The sequence below is a fragment of the Perca fluviatilis genome, chromosome 7 (assembly GCF_010015445.1).
Source record: "Perca fluviatilis chromosome 7, GENO_Pfluv_1.0, whole genome shotgun sequence".
NCBI classification, from domain to species: Eukaryota; Metazoa; Chordata; class Actinopteri; order Perciformes; family Percidae; genus Perca; species Perca fluviatilis.
The window spans coordinates 7,586,708-7,605,441 of record NC_053118.1 but is presented as its reverse complement, the minus strand read 5'-3'; the positions used below and the strand labels follow the sequence as shown (position 1 = coordinate 7,605,441).

Below are 18,734 nucleotides of genomic sequence, written 5' to 3'. Positions count from 1 at the left end.
TATACATACAGTACCTTTTCTAAGCTTTTAAAATAGCATTATAATTGTTGGCATGATTTTATAAATCAATTTTTTTATTTTAGTGAATTTTTAGGATTAACTGTATAACGTGGATGGCAATCTTACCTATAGGCCAGTAAGCCTATCATCAGTGGGGATTTATATTTGCTAATAATATGTTGGCTTCATGTTAAGATTTTTTCATTTTTAAAAAAAATTAACAATAATTTGGAGGCCCCCCTTCATTGACTGTGAGGACCACGTAGGGGTCACGGACCCCCTGTTGAAGATCCCTGGGTCATGGAAGGCTTGTATCATGTGGATACGCCGACAGATTGGTTGTCATTAATTAGAATTCCTCATGGGGAGACAGAAACGACGCACTATAGTTTAAAATGAGCTGATCCATGGTTAAACCTCATTGGCTCTTACCAGTGTATCTCCGTGTGTACTTCGTCCACAGCAATCCCACCAATCGCTCCTAAAACGTCCCAGAGGAAATGTCGTAAACATATTCTTTGTAAATCTTTACAATCATTCTCTAAAAGAACCAAGCAGGCCTTCCTTGTTGCACCGTCCACATTTTATTCAAAACGTGACATTTTCAGCATGTACCTCGCTAGCTCGAAGTTTCTTGTCGTTTCCCGTAGTGAAGGGATTTCGAGAATGACAACACGTATACGTATTTGGTGTTTTTCTGCTGTCAAATTAATGAGAACAATGCAAAGGTGCATTAAGCTTCTTAAAACTGTGTTCAGTAATGCAAACCCGGGTAAAAGTCACACACTTCACTTTAGTTGCCAAAGTGGCTGAGTGTATTTTGGACCTGCATTAATGTATCTTGGCCAAGTGTAGGTAGGACATGCCTGAAGCTACGCTCCAAGACACACGCAGAACACAACCTTTCAGGGTTTTTTTTGGAGCAGAGTAAATCTTGAACCCCTATGTGAGCTTCAAGTGTTGTCAGTCACCCCAGCGTCAACTGGAGTGACACGTGTCCTGACACGCGTCCTGACCCGGCTGTCTCCAAGATCACTCCTCTAATGAACAACATGCAGTTAGATGAGAACTAATTTTCCACACCAGCAACTGCAGCTCCAGAGGAATGTCTCCCGCTCAGTTTATTTGCTGGGTTATTTTCTATATGAAGTGTCTGCCAGCGCATGTGAAATGAGCGAGCAGAGAGCATATGGTGGTGGTGGTGGTGTGTGTGTGTGGGGGGGTGTTACAACGGATCACTGTGACCCTGCGAGGTTGTGATTGGGCAGCCCGAGTGTTTTTTTTTTTAGGAGAGAGTGTGTTTGTGTTGCTCTACCTTGAGTCAATATTAAGAGAGCTCGGAGCTCATTTTGTGCCTCAGATTCTCCTGTCGGCGTGAGAAGGTAGAGGTTGGCTTCACTGTGCCACAGATTGTCATAGCAACAGGCGGCGGCTGCAGTCTTCTCTGGAATTTAGTTGCTGTATGTTTTGCTACATTTTTGCATCAGAAGAATTTACAAGAAATACATTTGTCAGCACCCTGAGAGTGAAATGAAAGATGTCGCGCAGCCCTCCTTCAGATTCCCAGGCTTTATTCACTGAAACATCTCGGCTTTTCTCACCTGTTTGCAGTTTCATTACAGTCCATCGGTTAGGCATGAGACTTCATCTATGCCATTTATCGGGTAAACAGGTTGAAACCCATTTTTTTATATAAAAAAATAAAATGGCCAATTTTGTACTCTTTCTACTTAATATTTCCAAACACAGTATACTCAAATCTCTTCCATCTCTGAGCATGTGTGGATAATCCGTCATTCTGCATATCACAGTTCTGATCGTCATCTGTCAGGACATTTGAGTCACTCAGCTCAGGAAATTTGTTACATGAAGAATGTAAAAAGTACAAACTAACCGGAGGCTGAGCGATCGGCTTCAGTCAATCGTGGCGACCGCAAAGTCAGGATTTACTCTGACCAGAAAGGTCTCTGCCATTTCTGTAGATACAAACCATCAATCAGCCTACAGCTGCATCACTGAGTGCCCTGCTGCTGAGCAGAAGGTATTTCGACAGGTCTCAGTAGAAAAAGCACAGGTGTGCATAACAAAATGAATGATGTAGGGATTATTTTCTAGATGAATGGATCAGTTGTTTGGTGTCTAAAATGTCAGAAAACGGTGAAAAGTGTGAATCAGTGTTTCCCAAAAAGCCCAAGATGACGTCCTCAAATGTCTTGTTTTGTCCACAACTCAAAGATATTCAGTTTAGTGTCACAGAGGAGACAAGAAACTAGAACATATTCACATTTAACAAGCTGACAGCACACAAGTTTGACTGGATTTTCTTATAAAACGACTCAAACAGATTAATCGATTATCAAAGTAGTTGGAGATTGATTTAATAGTTGACAACTAATGGAAGAATGGTGGCTGGATTCCATTTAGCTGCTTCAGTTTCAGTTGTATCATCATACAACAATGTTAATGTTGTAATTAATAACAGCTGTGCTTTTCCTACTTTGACAAGTCTGCTCCGATGTGAAAGCTCATTATTGACTGTAGGAACAGTCATTTTACCAAAAAAGAAAACATCAAGGTCCATTCCCAGAGCTTTCAATCTCATAATTCTGTTTTGTTATTTTACCTGCCTGGCCTTTTTGTTCCACACTAAAAGTTGCTGAGACCATTGCCAACAATCTGGTGACTGTGGTTTTTAAAAATTGTGAGACACTGAGTGAAATCTCTTAGTTTGGGTCGATGGTGGTCCTCGATCAAGGCTGGGAAAAACCATAGCCTCGCATTGCCAGACCTAAGGTCTCTCTACACCACACATACACTCTGGGATAGGAGAAAAAAACGCTGTTTCTGAGAATAAATGTAATCAACTGAGCTGTATAAATATGATATCTAATTTAGTTCTTTGGGTTTAAAGTGCACAATTTTGCACAAAATGCTTTAATCCCTGTTTTGGAGTAACTCTTAATCTCCCCTCAACACTGGGTGCTTCTCAGAAAAAAGAGCTTCACGAGCAGAGCTTAAGTTAGAATTTAAACTCTGGAGCCAAGAGGACACGTATGTGCTCTAGTACAGTGGTTCCCAGGGGCCCTTGAGGGGGTTCCAGTGGATCCCACCCAGCAACAAAATGGAATAGTAGTATAGTGTTTTCATCATAATGACATCCACAAGTAACACAATGACAGAATGTATGACTATTTTGATCATTCCTTTCATACACTTTTAAAAAAATAAATAAAACAAACATCTAAAAGCAAAAATTCCATGGGACAACATTTTATCAAATGGGGGTCTGTGGTCTAATTTGTTTCTAGGGGTCCTTGATGTTAAAAAGTTTGGGAACCACTGCTCTAATAGGCTGAGACAAAGAAACATCCACAGTTCTCACCTCTGACCTGCAGTCCACAGAGCGGGAGTGAGTCTTATACTCCGCGCTCTGAGTCGACACGCTGTGCCAGCCAGCTGAGCAGCATTGAAAGTATTACTCAGTTGCTTCACACAGAGAGTACATATGCACGTGTACTTGAAAAAACACACACACATACACGTACATACAGTATGTCCACACAGGAACACACAAACTCCCGTTGGCATCCTCTGGTTTTCTCTGTGAGTAAGGCTGTTGGTGGACAAGGAGCATGTTGTTAGAAATGAAGCAACACGTTCAGTCTGTCTCCCTCTCAGATCTCCAGGATGTCTTCAGTTAAGCCAGGGGGTTCTCACAATGTGGGTCGGGTTCCATTCCTGGGCCACCGTCCTTTGGGACCTTAATCGACAAGAGCGTTAGTGTGTTAGTGTTAGGGGACCTGTCCACATAGTGAGACAACATTACCACTTCACGTTTGGTCACTGTTGAGTTTGGCACATGGCTTACAGACCTTTTTCACATTTATAAGAAGTTATTATGAAATACAAAACTAAACTGAATTGCTCATGTTTAGTTTGCCAACCATGTTTGTTGTTTTTGACAAAGTAGTATGTTCTAATGATGACAGCAGGTCAGAACAGGTTAATACGTTTCATTTCCTCTAAAGACATTTGAACAGTGCAGCCATTCACACAATGTTGTTTTATGTCCTCCCAGTTCTCGGTTAATGGTTTGGAACTGTGGAAGGTGTTGAGTTCAATGACCAGGACATTTGTGGGCCAAACCAAAATAAGGTTCCATGACACCCCACCCCCCTCCACGCAGTTGCTAGTAGCCAAGGAGGACACGGAGGATTAAAAAAACATGATGGATTCTTCAGAAGAGGTCATTATCTTCACTCGAGCTTCACCGGACGCCACAATCTACTGAACATAGCCACTGCTGAGTTTAGGATGAGTTATCAAATCAAGAGAGACGTGTATGATGGGCTTATAGTGTTGTCATTTATACATATGTTTATTTGGTTTATGGTTTATTGTCTATTTTGTTACTATTTTGTTGTATGATCTTGAATATTGTAGTTACTGTGTCATCTTTTCTTCATTTTTGTCTGGGTGGGTGGTGATGATGAAAGGGGGGGAGGGGATTTGTTCATGTTGCAAATTGGATGTTTTGTATGTTGTTAGAAAAATAAAAATTGTTAATCACAAAGAAAAGGAAAGTTAAAACACAAAACACAGGCAAACTGAACTGAACTGTTCTGTTTTTCAGCCCGCTCTGCGCCTCAGTATGTGGCCACCTCCGGCTCCTGCAGGAACCGGTGCTTTGAGCTGCTGGAGCTGGAGCCGCCCAACTGCCGCTGTGACAACCTGTGTAAGACGTACAGCGGCTGCTGCTCGGACTTTGATCAGCTCTGCCTCCGGACAGGTACTCAATCCTCCTCTTTTCATCACTTTTTCCTTTCTTCGTAGCTTTTTATCCCCTCTGGCTTAGTTCTTTGTAGACTTTGTCTTGGTTCTATTGTGTGTTCTGCTATTTTGAGCAGTGCGAGTAATGAAAAAGTGCTTGCATTGTTTAATGTAGTTCGATATATTCCTAAAGTAGAGAGATCAGGAGTTGAGCTGTGACTTTTGCTGGTGTGTTTGCTATCAGAGGAAAAATACTCAGGCCGGGCCAGAGAGGCCAAGTGAAATAGTCTCAGATTGTTATCGTCATCAAGCTGGAGGAAATCCTCCGACATCTGGCGTTTGATATCCATCAGGTGGTCAGGAATACAGCTGCTACTTTGATGTGTGTGTGTGTGTGTGTGTGTGTGTGTGTGTGCGTGTGTGTGTGTGTGTGTGTGTGTGTGAGAAGGGACAGGATGCTCTTGATTTACAATTTGATTCCACATTTCAGAATGAGTTTTGTTATGTTACACATGACACATACGTGTATGTTAAATAATTCTCTAAATGACGAAGAGGAAGCAGAAGAAAAAAACATTAATTTATAAATATGCTCTATCATTAATTCCTAATAAGCAGGCCTCCACGGACTCTTAACGCATCTCCAACCCAAGCAGAAAAACATTCTGTTAAAAAATCTGCTGATTCCATTTGGGTCTGCTGATAAGTTACTTTTAGTGGTGGAAAGTAACTATGTACATTTACTCAAGTCTAGTACTTAGTACAAATTTGAGGCACTTGAAATTTACTTGAGTATTTTTTATCTAATGCTACCTCATACTTATGCTCCACTACAATCCAGATAGAACATTCTTAAATTTTAAAGCTCTAGTTACTTTACAAACTAATATTTACATACCAACTATATGATGAGTCTATACAATATATTGCAGTTCTATAGGTTCACAGTGTGTGTGTGTATATATATATGTAACCAGGCCCAGAAAAGGGCTTAGCCCAAAATTTAGCAATTCTACAATTGACAACGCCACCTTGGGACTTTCACCCAAGAATTTAAAATTTAATTTGATATCAGTTAGTACCAATCTGGGGATTCCCACGACACAGGCAAGTCCACATAAATGATCAGAGACGAGGTTGGTTTGGGCAACTTAAAATAATTTATTGTAAACCCAAAAACAATGTTAATTTAAAATATAACTATAATCAATAAGCTTAAAAAAAAACAACAACAACACAACACAAACAAAACAACCAAAAATACAAAACACAGTAGAAAAGGGGAATTTCATTCAGATAAAGACTATTAAAGTGAAACTGTTTAAGTGGTCAAAATGCTTATTGTGGGTGGATCATATAACCAAAGAAACAAAAACTACAAATAAACACAACATGCAAAATATCAAAAATCAACCCAAATCACATTAAATCTCATTAAAACCATGCAATGTTACTGATAAAATGAACCAGTTATACGTGACCACCTCTACAAATAACTTGAGCAACCACTAAATTTCTAAAATCTCAGGCCAGAGTAAAAGTCACTCAACCTAATATACAATAGCCAAACGAAATGAACTCCCCTCAATACAAACATAAAACCCGCTCGTAAAAAGATACAGAAAAGTTAAGATTAATAAAACAGGTAAGCTAAGTAAATAAACTCAAACTAGGCAAAACAGCAGCGGCTCTGCACTCTGCATGGACAGAGAAAAAAAACAAGAAGTCAATGTCTATCCTGGCATGGCAAAAACACACAATAAGAGTGACAAACAGTTAAAGTACCTTGCTATCTCCTCCAGCAAACCACGGAGCACATCAGGCAGCGACCACAGCAGACAAAGGGAAAGTCGGAGCGTACCGGACGGGCATTTATTTCCATGTGTCTCACGTGATATCTCACGTGACATGTCTTACGTGACAGGCACTTAACCTACCGGTTATATATATATATATATATTGGCTGTAAAGCTGTGAAGTGTAAGTTTTTCCCACTTCCTTTGATACTTTTTGTTTTAGTCAGTTTAAATCTCCAGACATGTCTTAAACATTGTTAAGTTTTTCAAAAATACTTTCTCCTTTAAATCAAGACTTTAATATATAGATATAAATAGATAGATAGATAGATAGATAGATATCTGATCATTTCTGAGCCTGATTGTTCCGTTGTAACAAGTCGTTGTGATGGTTGTGACTTGCTGTGGGCCTTTTCTTACTACTTTATTACTCTTCATGTATTGCCTTTGCTCTTTCGGTCTGACGTCGTTTCCCCCTTGCCGCTTCCAGCGTTGGTGGTCTGATTTTATGTCCTCTCCTTCAGCCTGGTGGTTTTTGGCTTACCGCTGTAATCCTCCCTGTGCCGGAACATGATGATAGACTTGTGTTGGTTGTACCCAGGGACTTTAAGCTACAGCTCTCATCTGGTGTTCTCATCTTGAGAATTTTGGCCAGAATACAAATGTCAGTGATTGTCCCAAACTGCTCAGCTGTATAATATGCAGCCCAACCACTGGAGCATTAATATGTCAGCTCTCATTTCTCAGCACTAATCTGTATATATCAAGGTTTTGGAGTCTACTGTTTTTATTCACATCCAGGGCTACAGACTGCAACCAAATGGTCGCATTTTGCGACCAAAATTTGAGAGTGTGCGACTGAATTTTACATCCAGTCACACATGTGCGACCAGTAAATTTGCCCCCTTTTTTTACACGTTAATGTCGAAATGTCGGTACCTGAGCACGTAAGCGCAAGCTTATCTGTCTTCTCTGAAAGTTGACAGAGAGCAGAGCTCTGACACAAACACACACACTCGCATACACCACACACGCAGAGCTGCAGACGATGCAAATTAAGCCTACGTCGGCTCTGCAGTTTTGTTGAAGTCACGGCGATGCTGAGAAAGCGGTTGAAAGTATGGTTACAGTTTTTAAAAACTTCATGCAGACAGGACAGTGTTTGCTGCGATATGATATTAATGGCGAGCCGAAAGCGGTCGCGGTGCAATTGACGTTACACTTCCTCTGAGACAAACAACAGGCACAGTGGTTTCTATGCCCTGGTGACTGACTGACAGGCTGAGGTTGTAAGGCAAGGCAACTTTATTTCTACAGCACCTTTCAGCAACAAGGCAATTCAAAGTGCTTTACATGAAACATTAAAGAGCAATTCAAAACGGTCATGATGAAAATAAAACAGGCTAAAATATAATAATATACAAATACAAGAATAAAAGTTACAGTGAGTAAGAAATTAATAATTATTCAATTTAATAGGTTGTAGGATTTTTATTTTTGTTTACCTTCTTTAGAGTGAAACACATTCTAATAAAATAACATAATGTTCTAAGTACATAGGATAAATAGGTTTGGAATAATTTTTACAACTGAAACAATTGTTTTGTAATTACAAAGGGAAAGTACCGAAAAAAAGTACCGTTGGGTACTGGAACAGAATTTCAGGTATCGTTACCGATATTGGTTCAGATGCGAAAGGTACCCAATCCTAAGGGTAGTAGCCTAAACAATGCATGTTTAATTTTAAGTTGAATTCATTGTAATTAAATATTTTGTTTACTGTCATGACCGCAATGGTGCCTTCTATGTTGAATCTTCAAAAGTGACACTGAATTTGAAACAGCACATTGTAATTTCTGCATCTATTATCAAAGTATTTATTAGTAATACAGTGGAAATTAGTAGAAATGTGAATATTTGGTTAGCATTTGACAGTTGACTTACGGTGTGTGCCCCTAAATTTTCTGGTTGCGCCCCTAAAATTTTCAGTTGGGGGCCACTGTGCTCCTAGTGAAGAAAGTTAGTCTGGAGCCCTGACATCTCTCTGTTCTTGTGTACAGAGGGGGGCTATGAGTGCAGTAAGGATCGCTGTGGGGAGACTCGGAATGAACAACATGCCTGCCACTGCTCTGATGACTGTCTGGCCAGAGGAGACTGTTGCACCAACTACAAGTCTCTGTGTAAAGGTTTGCAACTTTAAATGTCCTAAATGTTATTGTACATACAATGATTTTTAGGGCCGCAATCAATGTTTAATGTGTGGATTATTTTCTGGATGAATGGATCCGTTGTTTGGTCTCTTAAAAAGTCCAAGATGACTAGGGGTGGGAATCACCAGAGGCCTCACGATACAATATCATCACGATACTTACAGTATGTCACGATACAATATTATTGCGATTTTAAACATATTGCAATATTCTGCGATATATTGCAATTTATTACCTTTTTCCAACTTTTTTCAATTATGTCCCCAAAAGGAAACTTTGTCAACATCTGTTTTATCTAAAAAGATACATTTCTCACTTTGTTCATCTCACTTCAATTGTATTGCTGCAAAATGGGAGTGTCAAGGTGTCCATCACATATATAATAAAAGATTGATACTTGGCGTCTGTGTATCGATACAGTTTGCCACGGAAAATATTGCGATACTATGCTGTATCGATATTTTTTTTAAGATGACGTCCTCAAATGTCTTGTTTTGTCCACAACTCAAATATATTCAGTTTACTGTCCCAGAGGAGACAAGAAACTAGAACATATTCACATTTGACAAGCTGATATCACACAAGTATACAAGTATAACAAAAATGACTCAATCCGATTATCAAAATAATTGCCGATTAATAGTTGACAACTAATTGATTCATCTTTGGAGCTCTATGAAATGCATGGTAAGGCTTCAAATTCAAATCAGAGATTTTCACGTCTTATCTTGCACCTCGCCGAACAAGCTTGAAATCAAACAAAAGTGCCCTGCTAACTTCAGATGATGCTATTTATCTAGTAAGCTGTTGCGTCTTAAAGACGTACACCCAGTTATCAACATCAGTCAGCTTAGATGCTAAATGTTTTTTTTTTAAATGCAGATATGAACAAAATGCTGCCTGTCCTACAGTTAACATGCTTGTTCATACCAGTGTGTTTACATGCATTTAAGGTCTTTCTAATCTGCTTTACAATTACGCGCATGCATAACAAAGACTTCAGACAGGGAAAAGATCAAATCAGCTGATCTCAGCAAAACATTTCACTGTATTGTAGAATTCTGACGCTGCTGTCCTCTCTGTCAGTCTGCTCGGACACACACAGCAATAAGTCAGGAAGCTGCGTCTTCTGTTAGTCCAGTTAAAATAAGGTTGAGGTGTAAAAGAAGTGTGATCACTGACCTATATATGCAGCTTTAAAGTCACCTGGTAAGGACACAGATGATTGTGTCTGTGTGCCCTGCTGGCTCAGCTGCCAGTCAAACACATTCAGAGGTTTGGAGGCGCAAGGTTCAAAGTTCTTTATTTGTCATGTACATGACGACAATAACAGAAGTAGTCGTTGGCAGGCCTCAGGCACCTCCAACAATGCTCATCAAATAACTAAAAAACACATAACACACAAGGAAAAGCAAAATCAGAATCAAAGACAACAGAACAAAGAAATAGCTGAAGGCTAAAAGAGCATTTCTGATATATCATTGAAGACTTTTGTTTCCTTTCTACAAGACAAAATACAGTGTTAACAATGTGGACTTTAATATTTGCTATGTTGTCTCAGTCCCTCCTGTGATCATGTTCTTTCAGGGGACAGTTCATGGCTGCAGGATGAGTGTGAGGAGATCAAGACAGCTGAATGTCCTGCTGGGTACGTTCACATCTGAGCAGTAAAGGAGAATAAAGGGATCGACCAGTGTTCATATTAAAGCCTTTGTTGTATGCCACATATCTGAATGATTTGCTGATGATTGGACTATGCTGACCAAGGTTGATTTCATTCAGCCTTTTTTTTCTTCCTCTGGTGTGTGTGTGTGTGCGTGCGTGCGTGCGTGCGTGCGTGCGTGCGTGCGTGTGTGAGGGGTATGCTGAGGGATATGCTTAACATTTTAAAGACCTGTTGTATGCCAATGGCCCATGATTGTGTATATGTATTTAACTCCATCTATAATATTTATGTCCCTGTAAATTATTCTTTTCCAGTGGACTTAAATAAATTGTTAAAATGTGTGTGTGTGGGTGTGTGCAGGTTTTTGCGCCCGCCACTCATCATGCTGTCAGTGGATGGATTTCGAGCTTCTTATATGAAGAGAGGAAGCGCTGTCATACCCAACATCGAGAAACTGAGTAAGAGTTGGAGGGCCGATGAGAAAGATTTGGTTTAGCTGTAAGATCTCTGTGTTCTCTCCTCGGCAAGGGGATGACTGTGTACGGGGTGATTTATGGAGCCATGGGCTTCAGTAGACGACCGGTAACTGATTTGGTGTTATTCACAGGGTTCTCTAATCTAGGACGTCCCTTTGCTCTGTTGTCCTTCCAGGAACATGTGGATCCCATGCTCCATACATGAGGCCTGTTTACCCGTCAAAAACCTTCCCCAACCTCTACTCACTGGCTACGGTAAGGCATAGCACAGCATGTTGTCATCAATATTCAGGTTGTCAGATGTTGTCTGTGTCATGTCATAAAACATTGTTTGCCTTCAGTGTTTACATGTGTTAACAGACCATTTTAAGATACAACTGAGGCTGTATCTTAAAATGGTCTGCTAACTAACGTTAGGGTTAAGCTTAAAGTACAGCTGAGGCTAACTGCTGAATAAGTTAGCATGTTTACAGTTATTATGCTGTCATGTTGTCATTTCACTAGTACTTTTTACCAAGTGTAGCTGTGATATCTAGTATTGGTAACATACGCATATAGCCTACAGTATCTAGAGCGAAATAATGTAAAAAGAAGAGTAAAAAGTACAATATTCAGAAAAAAATCTGAAAAAAGAAGATAACCAAGTATGGTTATTAAATGAGCCTAAACATAACCTCAGTTTGATTGGTTCTCAGGGTCTTTACCCAGAGTCTCATGGTATCATCGGCAACTCCATGCATGACCCGCTGTTTGATGCCACCTTCACGCTGAGAGGCCGAGAGAAACTCAGTCACCGCTGGTGGGGTGGACAGCCAGTGAGTACTGCCTTCTTGATGATAAATAACTTGTGTTGGCTTTGAACGTTGTGTTTTTCTAATTCATCTGACAGGCCACAGATCAGAGGCTAACATAGGCAGGAAAGACTTTTCTTTTGAAGCACACTACAGTATGAATGGCAGGACTCAGATCTGACGAACAAGTCCGATAGGCTTTATAAACCAATGATTAAAAACAGATGTTAATATGAAAGCTGGATTGGGATCACTTATAGTTCTTACATAGACCGAAGCGTTGACATCAGGGCTTTGTTATTGTGGACTTACTTCAAAGAACAAACCAGTGTTAGTTTGCATTTTGTCTGTCACCATCTTGTTTAGTTTTTTTCGGAGCCAGAAGGGACCATATTTGTTGGGTTAAGACCCGGACCAGTGTCTTTCACCACCAACACCAACCTACTGTACGGTTCTGTATCAAGTGGAGTAACACAAGTTGGTTGTGAAACACACACGCCAACACACTGTGGGATGTCCTTCTTAGTTTACTGTAGTGTACTGTATACCATGGCCTTGGTCTGTGTCCTGGGTAACGCTCCAATAGTATCTTCCTACACTATATCAGTCAGACCGATAAAATAATGCAACTGTACTGTTTCTCTCCTAGATCTGGATCACAGCACTCAAACAGGGAGTGAAGGCTGCCACCTTCTTCTGGCCTGTGTAAGTCCACATCTGCAGCTTTCAGTCACTAAATATGCCCATTTGAAGCAATGTGTTGGTGCACAATTTTGGATGTCCATAAAAATAAATGTAAATGTCTTTCTTTTTCTTTTTAATATGTGTGCTTATTTTACCTCATTAATTAGATTAGTTTATTTGCACAAAAGAAGCAATTAAGTACATACAATATATATATATATATATATATATATATATATATATATATATATATATAAAAAGCAATTTTAGTGCAGGAGAGGAAGGAAGCCTAAAAGTCAAAAATGCAAAAAACAAAACAAAAACTAAGATTGATATAATAACTCAAAAAACAAGCAATACAAGAAACAAACAAACAAACAAACAAACAAACAAACAAACAGGGAAACATATAACACAAGCAAAATATATGCATCTAAAAAAATAAAGGGTAATGTTTTAGTGACCCCTTCAATGAATTCCACTGCAGTGGACCTCTATTTCAGATTTTTTTTTAAATAGTCTCTTGATTTACAACAAATAGGCAAATGGAAATCATTGCCAACAATGACCTTATTGATATTGGAAGCGTGACAGCCATGAGTAATCTCAATCCAATCAGATGGGAACATCAATGTCTCGCATTGGCTCTGTGGAGTAAGGTCTTGCTACACCACAGATGTATTCTGGGATAGTAGGAAAAAACACTGGGTTGTTTGCATTTCTATAATCCAATCCCAACGGCTCTGCTATATATTCTCTGGAAGGAACTTGTTTTGGTGGAACATTTGCTCCCCACAAAAGAAAACGCCACATAAAATATTAAATGAAGTTAACGTGAGCTATTTGAATTAGCTGATCCATGGTTAAACCTCATTAGCTCTTACCAGTGTATCTCCGTGTGTACTTCGTCTACAGCAATCCCACCAATCGGTCCCAAAACGTCCCAGTTAGAGAGGAAATGCTGTAAACATATTCTTTGTAAATCTTCACAATCATCAAAAGAAGCCTTGTTCCACAATCCAAATGTTCGTGTAACGTTAGCTCAAAGTTTGTTTTTGATTCCCCGAAGCGAAGGGATTTTGAGAACAGCAACACACAGAGAGCGGAGGGTGAGGGACATCCTAAAAAATTTACTTCCATTAATCCAGACTAATGTCCTCCTCATAGCTATGAAAGCATATGTTATGGGATGTTCCCTGTTGTTGGTTTGTATAATGCCCTAACTAGAAATTGTAGTGCACTGCAGGTTACTTAGACCGGGTCCAAACCTGACGTAGGGCCACCTGAGCCCAGGTGACATTGTTCTCATCTGCCCAAACAAAGTAAGCTAAAACAAATAAACTCTCCAGAGTTTGATGTTAATGTGCATTAAAGACCACTGCGGATGCATCCTCTTATAATTGATAATTTAGGGACTGTAAATAATAAAAAAATATTTGGTGGTGAAAGTTGTCAAAGGAAGTTATCCGAACATGTTCCTGCTGCTTACTCAGACCTTTAGCCTGTGGAATACAAAGGAGCCCACATTTATCAGCACAGAGAAGGCTTTGATGGAGCGAGAGGCACATCTCAGCAGAGGGCTGTTTTTACAGCAATTTGTGCAAATGGGCCTGTTTACACTGTGCAGGATTCCTCTGTGAGCTGGGGTCGCAGACATGCTACTCTATAGAACCAGAGTGTGGTTTACAGTACTGTTCTTGCACTTGGCACTGCCAGAGGTGTGTGAGGGAGAAAGAGACAGGAGAGTGCATACGACAGTGAAGGTCTGCGCTGACATTTCTGTGTGGCTGAGAGAGGCTATTTTACAACACACGTTACATCATTTAGTGTGCATTGTGGGGTTGGCATGGTAATGGGGACCAGGGATTATAGCTAAATGATTGGCGGACTGGTTGAAGGTCTGTGTTGAGTTCAGACCGAAAGAAGACAGAAGAAAGACAAAAAAGGAGAGTGTATTAAAACAGATAATTGGAGGGAGGGGACATTTTTTTTGAAAGAGAAGAGAGAAGATAGACAAAAGTTCAGAAAGGAATCGAACACGGAGAAAGTGGAAAGCAGTGTAACCACGCCTTCAGACATCAAGCCACGTTCAGGGCCTCAGTCCTGGGCCTGATGGTTGGCAGCTGTGTGCCAGCAGCTTGGTTGGTGGCCTCTTCACTGCACAGGCAGCCTTTGACTGCCAGACACTTAAAACAGCGAGGGGGCTTGAAATTGGTTCTTTTCTACAACCCTCAACTTCATGAGGCTTTTTGAGTTAATGGTTTAATGGTTCATGAAGGCAGCAGGGCTCCAGAATCAGAGTCTATTACTGTCACTCTGGGTTTCTGTCTTAGCCTTGATGGTTTTCTTCCTCCCCTTCATTGTGTGTGTGTGTGTGTGTGTGTGTGTGTGTGTGTGTGTTGCAGTGCTATCCCATTGGAGAGGCGCATACTGACCATGCTGCAGTGGCTCCACCTCCCTGAAGCGGAGAGGTGAGTCTTTCATTGTTTCTCTGGCTCACATTTGTCTTCCATCTTCCTGTTTTCTCTGCGCTATTGTTTTTTCAGCTTTTCAAGAGTGGGAGAACAGTTTCACCCATTATCCCATTGGTTGTTTGGAGTTCTGTGATGTAATCCAGTACTATATTAGTGCTAATGAGTGCATTTATCCTCAGTTGGTCTGAATATGACAATATATTCCTCCGCTGAATCTTATGTTTTAATATGTGAGAGCTAATCCCATTCCTTCCATCTGTAATGTGAATCATTAATCAGCACGTATCACTGACTCTGTAAACCACTGCTGCAGGACATGTGATTGTGCTCGCCATGTGATGACATGACTCCCCTCTCTAATGACAGAGATCAGACGGCTGACTGCTGCTACTGCTGTTAGTGGGCATTCACGCTGCCCGGGTCGGCCGTCAGACGGTCCGGCAAAAACGCAGGTCTTCCCATTCATTTCGAATCGGGGTAGTGCATTTATGCTGCGGTGGGGGTTGCCGCAGGGGGAAAAGTTGAGACCGACTCAACTTTTGGAGAAACGCACCCCTACGTCACACTGCGGTGGCCAGTCATGTAAACGATCAGACTTGTCAGTGTGGTTTGAGGTGATGTGAGAGTCCCGTACACGAAACAGGAAACATCACTACCTTTATCTCTGCCATAAGAAAGGTGTCACTGCCCGATGTGAGTCGAGTGCAGATGTGAGTTGCGCATGCGTCACTTTGCGACAAGTAGCCTACAAGATGCTAATGTCAATACAGTAAAAATGGACCTACAACGAAGTTCGTTCACTGCTGGCTACAAGTTAGCAATCAAACGCAACAAAGGCTGTCACTTGAATGGCGTTTTGAGCTAACGTTAGCAATCAAACAATCATAGATAGCTAAAACGTTTTTGAAATGATTTCCATCTTCTGTTATTGTATATAAAGAGAAAAGTTTATTATTTTATGGATTTCACAAATTTCACACACATTATGCCGTAAACCGTTTAAATCTGAGCATGCGCGACTCACATCTACACTCGACTCACATCTACACTCGACTCACATCGGGCAGCGACAAAAGGTTTAAAACACCAAACACAAGCACTGAACTGCCCGGGAGTTTGGGTAATAGCTGAATGTTTCCACAACAACAACAAAGCACAGTCGATCTGTCTCGCTCGTGTCTTTTCTCTCTATCTCTGAAATGAAGCTACCTTCAAATGTGGTCGGAAATGTGAGATCTAAATACGATCTGAAGGAAAACAGTAACTGTGAAATATAAAGTCTACTTGTGCTACGTTAGGGGGTTAAATAACAAAACAAGACGTCACACAAATGGGCTGTTTCAGTGACACTCCCACCACCACACAACCAGCATTTTTTTTTGTTGTTGGTCTGAAAGTAGCTTTATTATGCTCCTCTGTTACCATTATAACCGCTGATGATAAAACTTTCTCATTTTTGTTCAGTGGAGAAAAGCCGTTGATGATCATGAAATAGCTGCCAATCAGCGTTTAGAAGAAAAGTGTTTAGAAGAAAAAAGGTCTGAGGTGCTCAGAAGTTCGGACAAATCATGAAGGTTTTTTTTTGGAAGGGAACACAAAAGTTAAAAAAAGACAGGTCCAAGGCACTCTTCTTGCAGTAGTTAAAAATCCTTTATTTGAATGGCTATTTCATATTGAAATGGTTAGTACATTAAAAAGAGCTGGGTAACAACCCACGCGTAGCGGCACAAACAGCCTTCTAAGGCTTTTCAGATAGAGGCTTTTGAACTGTGAGTGCCTTGGACCTGTCCTTTTTCAGCTGTAAGTGTTGTTGGATAACCTTCTGAAGTATTCACCAGGAATGTTCTGTATCTGTATATGTATCACTCTGTTTCTAAATGTATTGATAATAATAATCCTACAACTGCTACTACTATCACAGATACCATTGCTGCTACAACTACTACCTCTGTTATTACTGCTAGTACTGTGGCCTTCTACTTCTACTGCCACTATACTAACTGTAGTTGCAGCTGTACATACTGTGGCTGCTGCTGCCATTACTGCTTCAGTCAGTGACAGTACTGCTGCTGCTATCAAATGAAGCACTGTAAAGAAAAGGGATTATTATTGATTATTACTATCAGGACCACAAACAAACACATCTGCAGTGTGACTTGCATCTTGTTTCAGGCCCTACGTTTACGCCATGCACTCTGAACAACCAGACATATATGGACACAAAATGGGACCCATGAGCATAGAAGTGAGTACTGTGTGTGTGTGTGTGTGTGTGTGTGTGTGTGTGTGTGTGTGTGTGTGTGTGTGTGTGTGTGTGTGTGTGTGTGTGTGTGTGTGTGTGTGTGTGTGTGTGTGTGTGGGTTGTGACTCCTTTTCTGTGTTTCAGTTGAACAACCCTCTGAGGATGATTGACAGAATTGTTGGCCAACTGATGGACGGACTTAAACAGATGAAACTGCACCGTTGTGTCAACATCATCCTGGTGGGGGATCATGGTACGCACACACACACACACACACACACACCTATGCACGCACGCACGCACGCACGCACAAAAGCATTTCCATTCACTTCATTATAGGTTTCACCAGCCAATCACACATGCTCCTGTGTGCTCTCAGGTATGGAGGAAGCCCACTGTGATCGTACCGAGTTCCTCAGTAACTACATGACCAACGTTGATGACATCATCCTCATCCCGGGGTCTCTAGGCAGAATACGCTCAAGATACCCCAACAACCCGAAATGTGAGAGAGGCCAAGAGAAAAGCTTATGATAGAGAATGTTATCACTTAATGTTATTTAAGATTTCTGTGCTCTGACTCATGTAGACTTCATTGTGTTCAGAGCTTTTGGTCAGTTAGACCTTCCTCATCAAACATAGACACAGACATAATCATTAAAGTGTATATATCTATGATTAAAAGGCACCAACAAAAATCCTTGGCTATCACTGAGTACGTTTAAATGCACACTAATATTCCACTATTATTTCAAATATGACAATATTCCGGATTTGAAACAGGTAATGTAAACAGCATATTCTGTTTAGATATTCTGAATAACACACTTTTCTGAATATAGCATTTTCCGATGAAGACGTGGGATATGTCGGTATTATTCAAGTGTTTTGGGGTCTTTGGACATATACAGCGCATTCAGAATCTGCGTCTCAATCCGGGGTTTTACTGCAGTTTGTGACCGTTTACGGCCACTTGCCTGTTTACGTCAGCTCTGAGCGTTGCTAACAGCCAACAGTTTGCAGGGCTGCGTTAGAGATGCATGGCCAAAAGCAGTGCCAACCTTTTCAAGAAGCTGATTGAAGGAATGAAAGAGGGAGGCTGTGTTCACTCGGTCCAACAAGTCCACCACCGCTGGAAAACCTTTTCACTTCATTAGCCATGGAAACAGCTTAGTCGGAATATTGTCTTCTTCAGAATAAGGGCAAAAAACGGAATAATATGTGCATGTAAACGTAGTCACTGCACACTGGAAACATGGTTGTTAGAGTGCTGTGTCCGACCAAAGCCACGTTTTATCTTCTTGATGTCTACATGTCCTACCAACCCCCTTCTCAGTAGTACACAGTTGGTGTTTTTTTTCTGAGAGTGAACTGTTAAAATACACAGTTCAGTACTGTATGTTGCTTTGTTGGGAAGGTAAATGCTTTGCAACAGTTGTATCTGCTCTGACCATGTTCTTTTTTTTTCAGATAACCCCAAGGCTGTTGTTGCAAATCTAACAGTAAGTCTCAGACTTGAATGGAAAATATACTGTGTGAACAAGTGAAAAAGTACTGATTGAGAATTTAGTACATTTTGATAAGAAGAGAGTTCTACTATTGTTGCACAAATAAGGTGGAACATG

At 40.6% G+C, this 18,734-nt stretch overlaps 1 protein-coding gene across 4 annotated transcripts in view; it reads left to right on the top strand.

Annotated features, from left to right (window-relative positions):
* The window catches only part of enpp2 (ectonucleotide pyrophosphatase/phosphodiesterase 2), a 39,152-nt gene that overhangs the window by 5,073 nt on the left and 15,345 nt on the right, over nt 1-18,734 (top strand). For all 4 annotated transcript variants that reach the window (XR_005639915.1, XM_039807284.1, XM_039807282.1 and 1 more), the window contains 12 exons: nt 4,634-4,789; nt 8,627-8,752; nt 10,364-10,424; nt 10,803-10,900; nt 11,094-11,173; nt 11,614-11,733; nt 12,359-12,414; nt 14,799-14,864; nt 17,040-17,112; nt 17,254-17,362; nt 17,489-17,614; nt 18,580-18,611. Coding sequence is in view for 3 of the 4 variants with exons in the window: in XM_039807284.1 (XP_039663218.1) it covers nt 4,634-4,789; nt 8,627-8,752; nt 10,364-10,424; nt 10,803-10,900; nt 11,094-11,173; nt 11,614-11,733; nt 12,359-12,414; nt 14,799-14,864; nt 17,040-17,112; nt 17,254-17,362; nt 17,489-17,614; nt 18,580-18,611 (1,103 nt within the window). In the remaining variant the exon portion in view is untranslated. The remainder of the gene's footprint in view (nt 1-4,633; nt 4,790-8,626; nt 8,753-10,363; nt 10,425-10,802; nt 10,901-11,093; nt 11,174-11,613; nt 11,734-12,358; nt 12,415-14,798; nt 14,865-17,039; nt 17,113-17,253; nt 17,363-17,488; nt 17,615-18,579; nt 18,612-18,734) is intronic.